Here is an 18,844-nt window from a genome sequence, read left to right on the forward strand (position 1 = left end):
ATCAAACAAATTTAAATATTAGTCAAAGACAACCCAAAACTAAATGGCCCTTTGTGAAAAAGTGTTTGCACTTGTGTTTTAACTGTGGTTAATCACACCTGAGTTTAATTTCTCTAGCCACACCCTGGCCTGATTATTACCACACCTGTTCTCAATCAAGAAATAACTTTATTTGAGGACCAGCCTGACAAAGCGAAGTCCACCAAAAGATACTCAAAAGCTTGAAATCATGCCAATATCCAGAGAAATTCAGGTTTTGGGACGCCAGCGAACCACACACCAGCAAATCCACCTCTAAATGGCTAAAGAACAAAAGGTGAAGACTGTGGAGTGACCTAGTCAAAGTCCTGACCTGAATCAGATTGAGATGCTGTGGAATGACCTTAAAAAGGGTTGTTCATGCTCGAAAACCCTCCAATGTGGCGGAATTTCAACAATTCTGCAAAGATGAATAGAGCCTAAATTCTTCCACAGTGCTGAATTAAAGATTCATTGCAAGTTACCGCAAATGTTTGATTGCAGTTGATGCTGCTCAGGGTGACCCAACCAGTTATTAGGTTTAGGGTGGAAAACACTTTTTTATGGGACGTCCTCTGTGATTTTATTCCCGTCAGGAACGACCATGTACATGTTTTTCTCAGACGTCCTCTAAGAAAATCACAGGCTAAATTATCTACTGTTTTCCCTGAACTCCGTGGTTCCCCGGTAATTTTAGTCCTGTCTGGACAGACATCTCTGAGTTTCATCACATCCTATTTAAAAAAAAAGGCTATTTGTCCACTGCTTCGCACCTTAATTACACTTTGGGCGTGCGTTTCCACAGAGATCCCTGTAAACACAACAGCGAGGGGAAATGGAGGAGCTACTGAAAGTGATGTCATGTGACCGAGAAAGCCTAAAAAACTCACTGGTCCTTTTTTTTTATTGCAGTCTGGATGCAAGAGTTTTATCACTGAGTAAAAGTGTGAAATATGTTTGACAAACATGCAAACAACTGTATTTTGATTGAATGATATCAGGTTAAAGATGAGAGAGATGATAGGGTGGGATAGGGTTGTTTTGGTGAACTGTAGGTTCTTGTAGTCTGCTTGCTGTATGTGGCATTTATCCATTGACACTGTCAACAACTATCTGCGAGTAATCCAGTTTAGAAAAAAAAAAAAACCGTTTGCATCGTGGCTACCAAGCTTAAAGCTTGCTGAGGCTGGCTATTAGCATTGCGGTTAGCCTCTTAAACACTGCCATGGCCACCTTCTGTGTCTGTTGGCTTTGCTGCTTTAGTTTTAACTGGGCAAACATGCAAACAACTGTGTTTTGATTTAATGATACCAGGTTGAAGGCAAAGCAGCTGCACTGACGCATGCAATGCATTTGTTTATCGCAGGTCGACCTTCTCTAAACATCGCGTCCGCTGAACTGACAATATTTCCCTTAGATTGAATCATGCCAAATCAGCCTGTGATTAATGCAGATGTTCCACTGCTGCAGTCCGAGTACAATTGAAGCCTGTTCGTGTCTCTTTCATGTTCTCCCAGCGTTCCTGTGCTAACGGGACTGTTGCCGTCAGATGCGCCAAGATCGAACTTCCTCACGCCACTCCCTGTGTATCGCATGGGAAATTAGGGAATGCTTCAGGGATGAGGCACTGTGTCCTGAACGAGACACAGGAGCGAGAGAGAGGATAGGGTGGGAAAGGGTTGTTTTGGTGGCCGCCTGTGTTCCTGAAGGTCGCGTAGAGGATGTCTGTGAAGGTGATAGACCTTCACAGGAAGGCTCTGTGTTTTTTTCAGATGGAGGCTTTTTGCTTTTTTGTCTCGGAGCCGTGACCCGTGACCTGATTCCATCCACTAAGCCCTGACCCACCTCACCCCCCCTCTTCTTCCCCTCGTTTCAGAGCGTGCTCATTGACGCCGATTCCGCCAAGAAGCTTGGAGCCGTCGTGCAGGAGGCCAACGTGGTGATCAACATTCCCTTCATGGTGATTGGTTTGGGCGTGCTGCTGGGGGTCGTCTTCATGCTGCTGCTGTGCTGTCTGAGGACCCCACAGGTGAGACCCTTTACACATGTTGGCAGATGAAGATGTTTGAAATGAATCTAGGCCCCAGTGTCTCTGCCAGATTTAAAAATAAAATAAAGACAGCTTCTCCGAGTCCATTCTTTTGAAATGATGCTCTGGAGCTGTGAGTGACTCGCAGGAAGCCGGCCTATTGTCTCAGAACTGGTAGCATTGTGTGATTGAGGGGGGTAAAGGAGGTGTCCCAGCTGTTAAAAATGAAATAAAAATTGTATTAAGGTGGAAATTGGGACAGAAATGTGTGAAATATAGTGAATAAATTAAAAATAGTTATTATTGCAGGGTTCGTACAGTCATGAAAAACCTGGAAAAGTCATGGAATTTGAAAATAGCAATTTTCAGGCCTGAAAGGTTTTGAAAAAAAAAAAAAAAAGTCATTGGAAAAGTCATAAAAAAATTTTCTCTACAAATCTTTGTGTTTCAGTTTATCGATGGAGAAAATCTGTTTTGAGCTAAAAAAAAAAAATACTCCAGATCAGAGTTAATTCAGTAATTTAGTCCTACACAATGGAGCTCTCACAATCTGATACACATTTTATTATTAAAGATTAAGAGTGTCAACATTTTATCTGATTCATTTTAGACCTACTTTAATCATAAAATCATATAGTCATAAAAGATTTGCCTTGAAGGCATGGAAAAGTCATGAAAAAAATCAGGGAAATGTATTGGTCAAAACATGTATGAACCCTGTTATTGTTAAACCATTATTTAAATTCACATAACATCAAATAGGGCTGCATGGTTTGGGCAGAATATCTAATTGCATTTTTTTCCACAGAATATTGCAATTTCAATTGTGACTATTTTTAATCCATCAAACCATAAAACCTGTATTAGTGGTTAACATATCTCTTATGCGGTTTTCAGTTTAATTTAATCAATTTCAAAGAACAAAAAATAAAAAACTCCTGCAATTAAAAATCATGTCCATTCAAATCGCGATTTTAATTAAAAAAGATTCATTGTTCAGTCCTAGAATTAAATGTATTAAATACGATGAAAAAAACTATACATTATAAGTACTTTTTTAAGTAGTTTTCAAGCAATATTTTATACACAGTGCATCTAATAACACAGGTTATTCAAGACTAATTACGCTCTTGCAACTTTTTTACCATTGCATGAATAAAATGATCTAAATATATTAGGACAAAGCAGAAATGACTAAATGAGTCATGGCTTGTCCTTGTCGCGCTGGAACACTGAGTCTTCTCACTATGTTTATTTTCTTGCTCCTGTGCCAGCAGCTCTGACCAATCAGAATAGTGCATTTTGGCACGTTAATGTAATGTCTGTGTGAAACCAAACCAAACAGTGAGAGAAACGAACTACAGGTTTGAAAATTATCTATCTTTAATACACAGCAAATTAAGTTTTTCTTCAGAAATCCTTATAACCAAGCTAAGATTTTTACAATAAAGTAAAAAAAATGTATTGTGCATTCTTTATTCCAGCGCCACGTGTTGGCTTTATTTCCCCTCAACATGTATATACTATTTTAAATGACACCACTAATTTAATACCATTACATTTTACATTTCTTACATTCATTCTTTTATTTACATTTAAATATCCACTATAACAACTTCTTAAAAAGAACTGCATTGATTTGTGGTTTTTGCTGGTTTAAACTAACAAATTCTATTTCACGGTTGAAATAATCGTGCTTTGATACTTTAGAATTTTTGATACTTTGAAGAATTTAACTTTTGGTAGCAGTTTACAATTAAGGTTCACAAATAACAGAACTTGACAGTAATAAACATTGTTAAATGGTTCAGTAATGTCTCAACTAATTATCAACTGACACTAGGTAACATTCATACTATGTTTTTGTGCTTAAGAACATTGTAACTAATAATGGATTGAGACATTATTTGTGCTATTACACTCAAATGGGTGCCATTTCTCTCCCCAGAAAATGACATGTCTAAATGTGCACACAAAATAACTTTAAAATACATTTTATTATTAATAGTAGTGTCTTGTACACTGACCTAATTAGAAGAGTAAGATATATAATTAAAACATTAATAAAAAATACTACTTAGAACACTAAAAAAAATAAAATTATGAAATATATATGAAATATAATTATTAGTAAATTGCATGATAATAAATTTGATCACTTGCAGGTTTGGGTCTTATTGATAAGATAAAAATAGCTTTGCATATTTTAGAAAAAGAAGAATGTGCATGCATATATAGTGATTTTTTTTGTCATAAATATAATATAAAATAAACACTTTCTTGGGAGAAAATCAAAGGAATTAGTAGACTTGCTTTTAAACATGCTTTAAAATTTTGACGTGAGTTTTGGTAACATCTTTGGCTTAGAAACCTTGTACAAAAAATAAAGTAAAAGTAAAGCTGCCTGAGTTTGACCAGTACATGTTTTGAATAGTTAAATGTTCTTAGATTCAGAGTTGAAAAAAAAATCTAATTTGGAAGAGTTACAACAAGCTAATTCAGTGGGATGGCCCATTTAACAAATTTATTAATGATTAATACTGTCTTAACTGGTGTCAATAAATAATTAGTTGAGACATTCTGTTATAAGTACTGTTAATTAGTGTACCCTTATTTTGAAGTGTTACTTTACAAACTTTTAAAAATAATTTTTTTTCTTTCTTTGTTTTTCAACAGAGCACTGCTGCTGAACGCCAGCCCTTACTGGAGTCGTAACTGGGAGTACTGGCCTTTTCTTTCATGTTGTGTGAACTGGAGGTAGCTGTCGCACTGAATCCACATCACTTTAACGTTTGTTAATACATGCCGATACAGTTTTCACCCAGGATTATTGCCAGTCGCTGTTCGCCAAGCACCACCTGGATTGAGACTGGAGTAGCATGATGCCATCGGCTGCGAGGACTCTTTTTAAGTTGTTGGTTTTTTTTTTTTTGTTGTTTTATATTGTTTTTATTTGAGATTTTTTATATAATAAGCAGCATTGCAATGAGTGGCATGGTTGAAGATGTAAAACTGTCAATGTAGACCATTTAAAATATAGATAACATCCCGAGAAAGAGTCTGAGGGAGTACAGACATGGATCACACATCAGGGATCATAGTGGAAAATGTTGCTTTAATGAGAAATATGAATAAGAATAATGTTTGCACCTGGTTTATACATAGATTTATTTTAAATAATTAATTTCAAATTTTATGTTATTTTCTACCCATTTTTGAATGCCAATAACCCAATCCTCATTCATATGGAGGAGCCCTGCCTCCTTCCTAACTGACGCCAATGCCGAATCACTAGGCTATAGAACACTATTAGAGGAAAGTGCCAGATCCCCAGCTCACATAAAGCAAACCCAGTGGACTACAGCCTCAGCCTTCTTCCTAAAAGCTCCATGACCGGACATGAGGATAAAATGCAAGTAAACATTGACATTGATTAATCTGATGAATAGAGACTTAAAGCTTAGAACCCAGAAGGACTACAAGACGATTGATGAGATGGATAATTTTCTTCTGAACAAGTAGCTAAGCACTGAGCTTCAGCTAAGATTGTCTAACCTTACTAACCTAGCTTGCTAATTTACCAAAACCACTAGTAGGCATAGACGTTTTAAGTCATTTTTACATTCAAGTGCTCACATTCATAGTCCGTAGTCCATGTACAGCTGGGGGTAGTTCTGCATGATATTGGAAAAAAAATACATTTACATTTTTTTTGACAATATATGTTGCAATATTGCACAATGCAGGGCCCATGACATCACCAGTCCCTCCCTCTCCTGCGCATTGTCTCGCGTCCGGACTGATCAAGAGCGAGGCAGTCAAAACCCGAGGAAAACAACAGTAATCGGCCCTTTAATCAGGCATTTAAATGGCTTTTTAGCTGTATCTGTGCAAAACTGTGCTGGACTGCAGTGCACAGCTTTCGACAAGTGTGTTTAACAGCACAAGCCCAACCATATGGATGAAGGCTAGGCTGTTACCTCACGTTTACTTCTGACCCACCCCCCTCACGCTCTACCTCCCCCTCTTGCTTCTCTTGCAGGCAGCAGCAGCCTTTCACTCACACAGACACAGAGACAGCGCTGTGTATCTACTTCTTGTGTCAAGAACCAAAACATTGCAACATGACGTGTTGGATTTAATTACTTTATGTGACAATAGCACGTCCTGGAATGTGACTATTGCGATGACGATGCTTAAATGATGTATCGTGCAGCCCTAGCTGGGGGTATTTGAGAAATGTAGTTATCTAGACTAGTTCTATCTAATGGCATCAGCATAGAGCACGCTAACATAAACTACATTCAAACTGTTTACCACCTCAGCAGCAACCAGATCGACAGAAGCTTATGAGGCTGTTGGGTTGCTATGATACACTCTGTGAGCAGAGAGTGCCATCTCGCCACCTTTTAAAAATCACGATTAATTGTGCTCGCTCAGACTCCAGCTGCTGATGCAATACGCAACAGAATTAACCAGGACCGGAACCAAAGATCTAGTGAAAATTAATACATTTAGAATTAAAATTGAATTTTCCTTACTAAAATCTTCCACGATTGACAGAAGTGTAATAAAAGGTGATTACCCAACTCGCTCTAATATAATCACGCCCTGCACTGCAGTCACTCCAGTCTGTTTGTTTTGGTCACAGATTCAACAGAAAAAAAGCTAAATTTAGAAACTGACCAACACTGTGTGCACAAACTGCTAAATTTAGAAACTGACCCCCACTGTGTCCGCAGTGTCCTTAATATCATAACTGACTGACATGTTTAAGTCCTGTTTCTGATTGGTTCCTCTTGAACACTAGGGAGGGGCGTGCTCAATCACTTCTGCTCTTGTGATCCTGGTTTAGTTGTGTTTGAGATTTTTCAGCCATTTAAAATATAATTTAAATATTCCATTTTGTTTAATATGTTGATAGAAAATGTTTGTAATTTGTCATTTTTATTATTTTTTTTCATCCATTTTGGAGATTTTTATCAATTTTATATGAATGTTTTGGCCAAAACCGAACAATTTTTTAAATTATTTTTTTCTCTGACACTTTAAAATGCGTATTTCGTATGAATGGTATGTTTGCTGCATTTAAAAGAAAAGATCACCTCACTCCACAGAAATGCCACTGTTCAGTGTAAATTAAGTTTTTATTTTTTATTAATTTGTTTTTTTACATTTTGGGACAAATGATTTAGCTTTCCCAATATTAGCTACATCCATACTTAATATAACATACATTCTTTCTTCTTCAAACAAAACCGTGTGGGAGTTTTTAGAGGTTTTATCAGTTACTCCAGTTAGTCCAGCATTTATTATACTATACAGCTCTGAAAAAAAGAAGAGACCACTTAATGATGATGATTTTCCTTGATTTTACCAAATTGAAAACCTCTGGAATATAATCAAGAGGAAGATGGATGATCACAAGCCATCAGACCAAACTGAACTGCTTGAATTTTTGCACCAGGAGTGTAAAGCATAAAGTTATCCAAAAGCAGTGTGTAAGACTGTTGGAGGAGAACATGCCAAGAAGCATAAAAACAGTGATTAAAAACTAGGATTGTTTAACCAAATATTGATTTAAAACTTTATGAATATGAACTTGTTTTCTTTGCATTATTTGAGGTCTAAAGCTCTGCATCTTTTTGTTATTTCAGCCATTTCTCATTTTCTGCAAATAAATGCTCTAAATGACAATATTTATTTGGAATTTGGGAGAAATATTGCCCATAGTTTATAAAATAAAACAACAATGTTCATTTACCTCAAACTTATACCTATAAATAGCAAAATCAGAGCAACTGATCCAGAAACTGAAGTGGTCTCTTATTTTTTTCCAGAGTTGTATATATTAAAAAATTTATAGATATTGATAATGTACTCCCTGTATTGTATATTGGAGTACAGTAAATTATATGGGATTCATGTTATCTGCTTCTACTAGATAAAAGAAAATATCCTTTTTATCGAGCGGCAAAAATGACAATATTAATAACTTTAATTTAAATTTGCCTTACCTGACATTGCTCGTCCTGCGATGAGTCAGTTATGCATGTCCACATTGCTAATATGTAGAATCTGTCTAGAGAATCAGCCATTCTACCACCAAACCTAATTAAATTTGAGGTGTTAAGAGTTAATAATTCTGTATCAGTGTTTGTGTATTTGAGCCAAAAATGTACAGTTTGCGTTTTCATTAACATTTGTCTATCCATAAAAAATGTCCTCTTTTTATCATTTTTTTTATTTTGTTGCTACTGATGATGCAAATGTGCGTAAATTGAAACTTTGCAGATTTTTTAATATTTGATAAATGTTATTGATAAAGTCATGAAAGTTAGTTGTCATGCTCATATTGATTGTACTTCAATCTCCAAGGTTGTCTCATGTACACAAGGTTCCCACAGCAAACAGCAGTGTTTGGATTTGTCCAGAGTTTATTTGAGTTCAGGCGAAACTGGAATCCATATCCAGTCTAATCTGCTTTTAAATTGAAATATATATATATTTTCTGTTATTCCAATATTCAGTGCTGTGTCACATTGTAAGATGCCAAGAAAGTGGTTCGCCAATTCACAAAATCGTATTATAACATAAAATATCAAATTCAGATCTTTGATTCTGTAAGGTGTTGAATTTGATCATTTTTAGCCGTTTTTAAAAACCTCTTTACTAAAAGTATCGTAAGTTTCATATTTCAATACAGTAACATTATTAGGGCTAAATGAATGTATTAAAATCATGTGATTTCAGCCATTGAAGTTCAGTGTTATCACAGCTGTTTCAAACCCTCACATCTGAGCACTGTATCTGTAGTTACAATTAATATATTAATGATAAAAAGCACGCCAAAATAAACATGCTTTAATTTATCGCAGTGTTATGTGGGTATTTCGCATATTAGCAATTTTAACCAATGAGAAAGTTTAATTAATATGAGATGTTGAAATATCAGGAAAAATATGTTTTTTTTTTTTAGTTTATTACTTTTATTTGTTTATTTTGTTTCATTCATTGCAGGGAAAAAAATATATCTTAATCAATTCTGTTTACTTTTACTGTTTTTTTTTTTATTTAGTAAACTAAGTCACCATTTTGAGAAAGTAAGTTGTTTTAATATAATAATTTAAAGTTATGAAGTTATTTTGCTAAAACAAAAAATTTAAGGAATTTTTATTAATGTGATCCACTAAGGGCCCTATTGTAGCGATCTCTTGGCAAAACATTAACTGAGTATGAGTGCGTCTTTGCTATCATAATGACGGGAAAAGTACACCTTGTGTGGCTTAAAATGTTAGTTAAAAATGGGTGTGGTTTTGGAGTAACATGAAATATACTAATCAGTGTGTCACTTGCCATCCCCTTTAAGAGTCAGGTGTGCTCTGATTGATAGTTTTGTATTGATTTAGAATAATGTTATTTTATTTTGTATTCTGATTATTGTTGATGTCAAATGTGTGCATAACAAGTGAGGGTGTACATGTGTTGGGCATGTGGCTGTGTTGACAATTCTCTGCCAAGAGAGCAATGAACATCCATCCATCTGACTGTTGTCATTGGTCTAGGCTATTTTCAGTCAGTGGTGCACTTTTGTTTTCCGTTGCCAAGATAGCAATCTGCCAAAAATGTACCTAAACACACTTTATTTTATTACCGCCACGCCCATCAGTGTAGATATATTCACAAGCACCATTGCTATTTTAACAATGCAGGCACAGGGGGTGAAAAAAGACTTTTCATAGGGTGTAAGGTGGGCATGTGACACGCCTAATATAGGGTGTGAGGTGGGGCCCTAAGTCTGTTTAAATGCAGAATAAAAAATTAGGGAATATGACTAATTTTTAGATACTAAAGACAAAGTTTTAGGGAAATTAGTTAATTTGATATGCATAATTAAAATTTAAATTAATTTTAAAGTTTTCAAAAGAATTGAAAGATGTAAAATGCATTTTTTTTTTTGTGATTCCAATATGCAAAGTCAAGTGTGATGTGAAAACTTTGAACAAACAATGGTCATAGTGAGAAGGCTAAAGTGTTTTTTTTTTTCTTCAATATATACCTGTACATATATACCTGTACCTCTTTGGAATGAGCTTAAGCTTTTAATGTGTGTATTAAATATGAAAAGGGAAATCTGCTGCATTTTGATTTGATCCGTTAATCTGTTGATTACGCTGATTATCTTTATCTGATTTGAGAAATTGTTATTTTCCACTACTTTAAGTTGCACTTTAGCAGTAATGTGTAAAACTCTGTTGGGTGTTTTCTGCGAGAGCTGGGTATCAGTCTGTATTTTTCAGTGTCGTTCTCATTATTAATACCACTTCCTGAAAGTTACAGGGAGTTACATTACTAAAAGTGGGCGTGGCTTATTAAAGCAGAACTCAATTGATTGGGTGCTGGCTGTTTATCACAGTGTATCGGCACAGTGTATGAGTCATCAGGAAATGCTGATTTCTGAACAAGCATTCTTATTGGCTTGGAATTCAGATTCAGATAATGACAACTGCTGAATGATGATGATGATGATGATGATGATGATGATGATGATGATGATTAATCAGAATTGATGCAGTGTGGCACTGTAATAAAGTACTGGATTTTGATACCCGGCTGTGTTCTGTAGCTGTGCTAACTGTGCAGTGTTGTGTTTGAACTGATTCTCGTGTAATGCAGGTTCTGATGGTTCTGGGTGAACTCATGTATTTTCATTCAACTCACACCTGATTTTAGTTTTTGTAATATTTGCAATATTTTGTTGTTTGTTTTTTTATTATTATTGCATCATGTAAAACTTGTAAAAGCATCTGGATTTTTTGGTTTTCCTTAAAAAAAAAAAAAAAAAACACATATTGCACTACCACTGTAACAATATCAAAAACATGTAAAACACAATAAAAAACATTATTTACATTCTGTGACTGCAGTCTCTTCTTAAGTCCACTATTTACAAATAAATAATTCTGATAACTTGTGAATAAAACTGAATGGGCTTGGATTTGTTTAAAATAGAGTGCGGTTGTATTTGATGAGATTTGATAGACAGGTGCTGGACTGTATGGGGTAAAGAAAGTCACGGTTGTGTGACTGAGTGACAGAATGTGATGCTTTATATCTGGCATTTAGTAATTGAATACAGGCTGGCAGGTTCTCCTGCTGATCCGGATGAATGAACATGGGTGAATGGGTCGTGGAGAAAGATTTAAACTTCTTGATATTGTTCCTTGATATTGTTCAGGTTTGGGAAGAGGAACCGAGGAGGAGTTCTGAGTCGTGTCTTTGGAGCAGTGGGAGTCTTGGGTCGTCCATCATTAAGATGTTGAGGAGTTTGGCTGGAAGGCACAGATGTTTCTCCTGAAAAAAATAAATAAATCAAAAAGACAAGAGTAAATACCTAGAACTGTCGCCATCAGGTAAAACTGACTGATTATGGCCAGCCTTATCTATTATCAGATTCTTCACTGATGTACACTGATGACCTTAAAGATACGTAAAAATACCAAGAAGACTGAAAAAAAAGTATGTTTTGAGAAAATAGGTTAAATTCAATATACTGTTAAAATTTTGTGATAAAAGATTAACATAGTCACAACGTCAAACTTCTATGAAAATAAGTCAGATTAAATTCAAATTGAAATTGAAGGGAAAATAAGACAATTATGTTAAGCAGAGTAGAAATATATGGTGAACCTATTAACTAGGTTAGTTAATCATTAAGATAACTATTCAATGTAATGTATTAAGTAAAACTATATCAATTACAATTAGTTATTTTGATATACTAAGTCAAAATATGTAAGGAAATATCAATTCAGTACTCAGGGGTTTGAGAAATATTAATAAACTAATTTTAATTTTAAGAAAATAGGTCTATTTGATATGCAAAGTAATAATATAGGAAAATAGAAAATATGTGCCAAGTCAATGTTTTAAAAAAAATTCTATATACTAAGTCACAATTTTTTAGAAAGTATGTCAATTCAATAATTAATAATTTAAGAAAACAATTAAGTATGCTGTCCAAATAAATACATTTAATAAAAATGAATTATAATAACTAAGTAAAAAAAATTGGGAAAGTAAATAAGGCCAAAAAAAAAAAGAAAAAAAAATAGTCCATTTTTTTTTGTAAAATTAATTTTTTAAAAGAAATATCAAATCTGATTGGAGTAGTGTAATATCAAAAAAGGACCACTTTTTGGTTGCTGGCAAAGCCTTTTTAACGAATTTCTACTTATTCTGAAGATTTTAGAAAGAACCCATTAACCAGCGGAGAAGATTCTTTTAGCACTGTAGTTCTCTGCTGGCTTTAAGATTTTTGCTCTATTCTGATTAGATATGTTTGGTATTTTTGCATTTAAGATAAAAAGTAAATTGGACACAAGCCTACAAATTTTTTAAGGACCATCTCGTTGCTGACGTTACTGTCACAGCACCTTTCGTTGCTACCTTACACCCTATGAACAGTAAATTTTCACACCTTGTGCGTATGTGCTGTTAAAATGTTGTCAGAGTTTAGAAATATATCTACGACGATGGGTGTAGTGGTCTGGAAATATGGTGTGTTCAGGTAAATTTTTGCCGTGTTTCTATCTTGGCGGCAGGAAATACAGGTGCGCCACTGACTGATTAAAATCCTGACAACATTCAACAGTCAGCCGCCCAATCCTATCTTAGCTGTGAAATACCAGCCCTGAAAGTGGTGCGTATGCTGAGTGCGTGTACACCCCTGCTTGTTACTCACATATGGACATATGGAAATCCAGCTTTTATATCAACAATAAACAGAATAAAGAATAAAATAACATTGCTGTTCCTGTAAATGAGCTGCTGACGTATCTTCACAGCGTAAAGCTGCTCAGATGCACAAAAGTTTCGCACTGTTAAGATATCAATGCGCCAAAGACAGAGCACATCTGGCTCTTAAAGGGAATGATAACTGGCACACTGATTGGTTTATTTCACACTATTTTTACACCTTCACAGTACCGAAGACACGCCCTAAATAAATCAGCACGATGCACAATTAACCGGTGCGCTATAGATGGCTAAAATTCAGCACGATGAGTAACTGGTGAGAGGGAAGGTCATCCAGACAGAATAAGACAACTGTTTTACTGGAATCAAAGTGTGCAGATAAGCTCGTAAATGCTCCTTGAAGTTCAGGCTTAATCTTGGGTGATTGCTAAAGCATTATCAGTATTTAATAGCCTGATACGTACTTATCAGAAGTCTATTACTGCTGGGTTGTGGTTCAGCCAGAAGATTACTGCCTTTAAGGGCAGCTTTACTGAGCAAACATTATTAGGTGATCTTTGACAAGATGATAACTTTTGCAGAAGGAAAGAAAGATGTTTTTTTGCAGGCCAAGGTGCTGCAGTATTAAATCGAAACTTAAACCATCAATAGTCATGAAACGCTGTGCATTTGCAGGAAATTTGCTTTTTGTATAGACTTCTTTTTAGAATGTCTTGGGCTTGAAGATCTACCTAAAAACGTTAAAATAGTCAGTTGGGGCATTCTGAAGAAACAGGTAGGTTTACAGTTTGGCTTCCCAACAAGGTACATCTCTATGAGACCACTGCAAAGTGGTAGTTGTCCCCCAACATGTTGTGCTACCTAGCTAATATGGGTGAAGACTGGAACGGAGAACCACAACATATTTCTCAGATGCTGCTAATGTGACGCCTTTGAGGCTCAACACGCTTGGAGGAGAACACTAATGCTACTGCCAACTCTGCTGCATCAGCTAACAGATGCTTGAGTTGCTTCCATGCCGTAGACAGGACTGTATGAGTCATGTGATTACATGGTGTTTTAAGGGAGACATATGTTGATGACCTTGACAGTCATTCCTATTCTATTTCAGTTATTTCTCTTACGCAACATTATGTCAGTCAGAGATTGTGAATATCGGTTCTGATTAGTTTTCAATAATTGCCCAGCCCTAATTTGGAGTCAGGCTTTAGAAGATAAGCATCGTTAGTGACTAGAGATCTAGATCCTGATCCCGATTGACCCTCAATGGTTGATCTAATCTGACCCAAGATTTACTCCCAGTACTGTCCAATCTGTAGCATTGGACATGTTCTTTACCTGCAATAGTTGGTGCCACACTCGTAGTTGTCTCTGCAGCTGGCACCTACAGGCTTCAGAGTGTTCCAGCGCCACAGTAAGGAACGCTTAGCGCGGTGGATCAGGCCTGAAGCCCAGGTTCCTGCTACTGGCGCTGCCTCTACCTGCGGAGAGAGGGAAAGTGGGTGGGCTGTTAGACTGATAAGCACATTAATAAGACATTGGGCACCTCGGGTTTTACAACTCGCCTTATCTCAGGTCACTAACTAAGAACCAACTCAGCACTTTGGTGAACTCGTCTAGTCAAAAAACATGTTTACGCAGTCAGGCTGACCTATGAGACCAGGGTTTGACTTGATCGACAGTTACCGGCACCATTCCTATCTGCTGTCAATGAACATATCTAAAACCTGCAACTCCTGCTGCCCTGAAAAGTATCTAATCCTAATCAGAGCAGAGATACATGTAGTAGAGGGCAGGGGTCTTCATGCTCAACATGCTTGGAGGAGAACACTAATGCACTAATGCAACTGCTAATTCTGCTGCATCAGCTAACAGATGCTAGCACTGGCTAGCAGTAGAGGTCCTCAGAGTAGGGGTTTTCAACCCTGCTCCTGGAGAACTACCATCCTGCAGGTTATACCTCTATTTCAGATCAAACACAACCTTCAACACCTAGTTCAACTGATCAAACACTCCAGAAGGCAGTACTTAGATGGGATTCACAATCAGGTGGGATTTATTTATTAGTGGTTGATTAGTAGCTAAAAGGTATTTATAGGATTTATAGAATCAGGGATAGTAGCATCTGAGGCAGAGATTGGCCTTGTCCAAGGGTGGCCAATTCCAGTCCCGGACGGTCGGATTCCTGCACCATTTGGTGCTATTCTTGCTCAAGAACAGCTGATTTAATGCACCTGTTAATTGCCAGGTTCAGTAGGAATGTTAAAGCAGGGAAATCAGCCAATCAGTCCATCTGTCCAACTGGAGATGTTCAGGCAAGAATAGGAACATCTTACATATCTGTATCCTCAGCTGTAGTCCATATTTGGTAAATATGCACCTACATTGTTAAAGCAACAGTCTTTATATAGTATATATGTTTTCTTCTAAATTGAAAGCATTAGTATTTCTGAATAGGGAGGAGGCAAAACATTCTAATTAATAGCATCAGCATCCTTTGGTGACCATCCCTGCACAGCCTAAGATATTCAATTTCAAAACAGATTGGTCTGGTAGGTCTTTCTGGGATTTTTTGATGGCTATGGCACTTTCTAACAGCTACCGCTGGAACTGTGGCACTGCTAATGGTGCTGATACAAGAGCTACCGCAAACATGGAGAAACAAGAAACACTGGCTTATTTAAACAGTTTAGTCAAATGATCAATCAAACATCATCGGATTCATCTGCTCTAAAAGGAGACCTCACCACAAAGCACATTCTCATCATCCCTAAAACTTACACACTGTCATTTTAAAGATATCGGTTTGAAGTAGAGGGTTGGACGGATCAATTTAAAATATCGATAGTATTGATACTATTGCTAGTTTATCTTTGGTAAAACTCCAGGCATTGACAGAGTGACCGACTGACCGTTCAACACCGCTCTTCTCTCACTTCACTCATGCTCAGTTAGCCCCTCCCCCTTTTCTAAATCTAAATGAATTATTTTACTGGAACTGAAACATAGATATGCTCCATACAAAAATATATACTGTAGTTATGCCTTAAACCTGAAATATATATATATATATATATATATATATATATATATATATATATATATATATATATAATATATATTGCTGAATAAATATTTTATGTTAACTGTCAAAGGAACATTAGGGTGAAAAAAAATCTTGAGTTTGTTAAATGCAAATGCAGATTACCACCCCAAAAGAGAAATTTAAGCTTTAAGTTTTCTAAAAACATATCTGAGTTACTTGATAAAAGTATTTTTATTTGCCTAAAAACTTTGTCCTTTGTTTTATTATCATTATAAACAAGATTAATTAAAGGAAAACTTAAAAAAATAATTAAATAATCGTGAAAAAGTTTGCAGTATGATACAGTGCTCTCCCCTACACAAAAGTAGATGGTAGTAGTAAAAAGTATCGGTATTGGTATTGGCAGTAGTGGCCCTGTATTTACTTGGTATTGGATCGAAATTGGACCAAATTTTGCAGCCTTAGTTTGGAGTAACCAATAGAAAACCACTCTTACAGTAGTTATGCAACAGACCTTTTAGTAGATTGTTATTTTTGTGTATATTCTAAAAGCCTCGACTTGGTTCTACAGCAAAAAACAGAGAGATTTAAGGTATTTACATTAGGTCTTCAACCCAACTGCGCATTTGGAGAGCTACCATCCAGCAGCTTACACCTCCATCCAAGATCTAACCCACCCCATTCAACTGTTCACTGAGCACTCCTGGAGGCAGTAATCTGATGAATCAGTTAGGAGGTGGGATTGAAAGCTCTCTAGGAAGAGGAGACTAATTTCTTAATTTCTCCTTCAGGTTCTGCTGCCTCCAACAGCTCTGCCCTGCAGTTCAACACAGTCCAATCTCCACCAAACCCAAAATAAAGAGCACAGCTGAGACAGATGGAGTCTCCTGAGCCAGTCTGGCACGGTTGGCTTCCTACCTGCATGGCGCAGAGCAGCGAGACGAGCATGGCCAGGGCGAAGAGTGTGTGGTCTGTTGTTTTCATGCTGGATGACGCTTTTATGCCGCTGTTTCTTCAGTCACGCTTGGAGCACAGTTGGCAGTGGGAGAGCACGTAGAGTGCACTGTCTTTATATTAGCACTGATAGTCCGCTGATAAGAGTCCTGCAGGGCAACGGTCACCCGAGACAGCGCGAAGAGAGACACGTTAACCGGTGAAATTAGGACGAGTCCACGTCTCCACCAGAACCTTTCCTCAAACCAACCTCCACCTGAGACGATAACGCAATATTTAGGAAATGAGAAGAACAGAGGAACCAAAACAGAGCTCTGTATTTACAGTATCAGTGTGTATGAGAGTGAAAGCAGCCAGCTGAGTTTTGGAAGGTCAGGGTCACCCAAAATGCCCCAGGAAGGTCTAAACTTGATGAAATTCAAACAGTTGAAGGTCAAACACAGACATTATTTAAATAGCTAAACCTGCTATAAATGTCTGATAGATAATTATAGTTATTCAGATTAGAGAAGGTTCCCAGACAGAGATTTAGCCTAGTCTAAATCTAGACTACACAGCATTTTGAATGGAGATTTTCAGTTGAAAAAGATAAATTATAGTTTACCAGTAGGTTTAATCTCTCTGTGAAAAAAATGACACATTAAGAATAATTAAAAATAAATAATCATTTCAGATATTTATTGAGAACTTCTTTCTCAATAATCTAATCAATTGTATCAAATCATCATTCCTGACCCATGTAATATTTTCTCATTTATTACAATCTTTTATATTACAGTTTTGTTGAAATAAGAAGTTGTACCATAATACAGTCTATAAAAAACACTGATTCTATACTTTTGATTGATTGTGTCTCTATGTAGAGTTATTATATGTAAAAGTAAGCATATGTAATTCTCATGTGTCATTCGTATTTTAAAAGTACTTTTTATATACAAAGCATCTCAAACTGTTTTACACTTAATTAGTAAAATATAAGAATAAAATGAGAAAAAAGAATAAAATTAAAACCCAACAATAATAAAAACAGAATAGAAGAATAACTAAAAATAATGATTCACAATAAAATAACCAGTAAATAAAATATGAGCATGAACCTAAGGAGCAAAATGATAAAGACAGAAATAATAATAGATGAAAAGAAATAAAAAAATATTAATTAAAATAAATAATAAGTTAAAAAACAGTTAAATCTGTACTTAGTTTAACCATCTCACTATAAGAAGTATAAAAACAGAAAGGATCCTCTCCACTGTTCACTCTGAAGTTTATGCTGAATTTTACTGAGTGTATTGAAGTTATGTCATTTTTCAGTATGTAATAATCAGGCCAGGCCATATCTGGAATCATAGCAGAGTGTTCTAGATTAAAAAGCCACATCTACCCTTTCCCTTAACCTGACTGTTTATCACCCTCCACCGGCCAAAGTTCCCCAGCAAAGACAAAGTGTGAAAATATTCTGTAAACAACGTGACAACATCATGCTGCTACTGTAACACCTTCACAACACTGCTGATGCATAAACCCTTCAATAGGTGAGAATATTCAACTACAACACTGGAACTTACAGTATTAAACCTAATACACTTCACCTCTACATTCACACTCAGCACAACATTTTTTTTTGCAACTTTTTTTTTTGTGTACAGACAAAGGCCTAAATCTAGGTTGAGTAATAACGACTGCCACGCTAACCAGATCAACTTTTGCAACTTTGCTTAAGCAAAAAATCATCTGTTCCAACAGGTGAACTGCCAACTGTGTGAACACTGGTTATCTTATAAAATGAAAAGCAAAAAAAATGCACCAGTTTGGTCACTTCTCAGAAGAACATTAAAACGTACAGTGTTTTCAAAACTACAGTTTCAAAGTAAAACTTACAAGTTGGACTTCTTTAGTATCGTTCCAAACTTTATTTAGTCATTTCATTATTGATAATGAATTCAAGATTTGGGTGAATTCTTCAGAGGTTCTTAAACATTTTTTTTTTGACTGAACATATTTGGTTCTCCACCAGGAAAATTTCAAAACTGGCCTGA

The 18,844-nt window shown here is 36.0% G+C and overlaps 2 protein-coding genes across 2 annotated transcripts in view; one reads left to right on the plus strand and one right to left on the minus strand.

Annotated features, from left to right (window-relative positions):
• scarb2c (scavenger receptor class B, member 2c) overlaps positions 1-10,960 on the plus strand; it is a 51,824-nt gene extending 40,864 nt beyond the window's left edge. Inside the window, exons 11-12 of the mRNA XM_007231010.4 lie at positions 1,895-2,047; positions 4,724-10,960. Of these exons, the coding sequence (XP_007231072.3) occupies positions 1,895-2,047; positions 4,724-4,762 (192 nt within the window). The 3' untranslated portion in view covers positions 4,763-10,960. The remainder of the gene's footprint in view (positions 1-1,894; positions 2,048-4,723) is intronic.
• A 179-nt stretch (positions 10,961-11,139) lies between these two features.
• LOC103028886 (liver-expressed antimicrobial peptide 2) lies at positions 11,140-17,019 on the minus strand. Its single transcript, XM_007231011.4, has 3 exons — positions 16,770-17,019; positions 14,144-14,286; positions 11,140-11,401 (listed from the first exon to the last, which is right to left on the minus strand). Exons 1-3 carry the CDS (start codon positions 16,833-16,835, stop codon positions 11,359-11,361), a joined length of 252 nt encoding a protein of 83 aa, XP_007231073.1. The 5' UTR covers positions 16,836-17,019; the 3' UTR covers positions 11,140-11,358.
• Positions 17,020-18,844: the final 1,825 nt, after the last annotated feature.

This window comes from Astyanax mexicanus, chromosome 17, assembly GCF_023375975.1.
Source record: "Astyanax mexicanus isolate ESR-SI-001 chromosome 17, AstMex3_surface, whole genome shotgun sequence".
Classification (NCBI taxonomy): Eukaryota; Metazoa; Chordata; class Actinopteri; order Characiformes; family Acestrorhamphidae; genus Astyanax; species Astyanax mexicanus.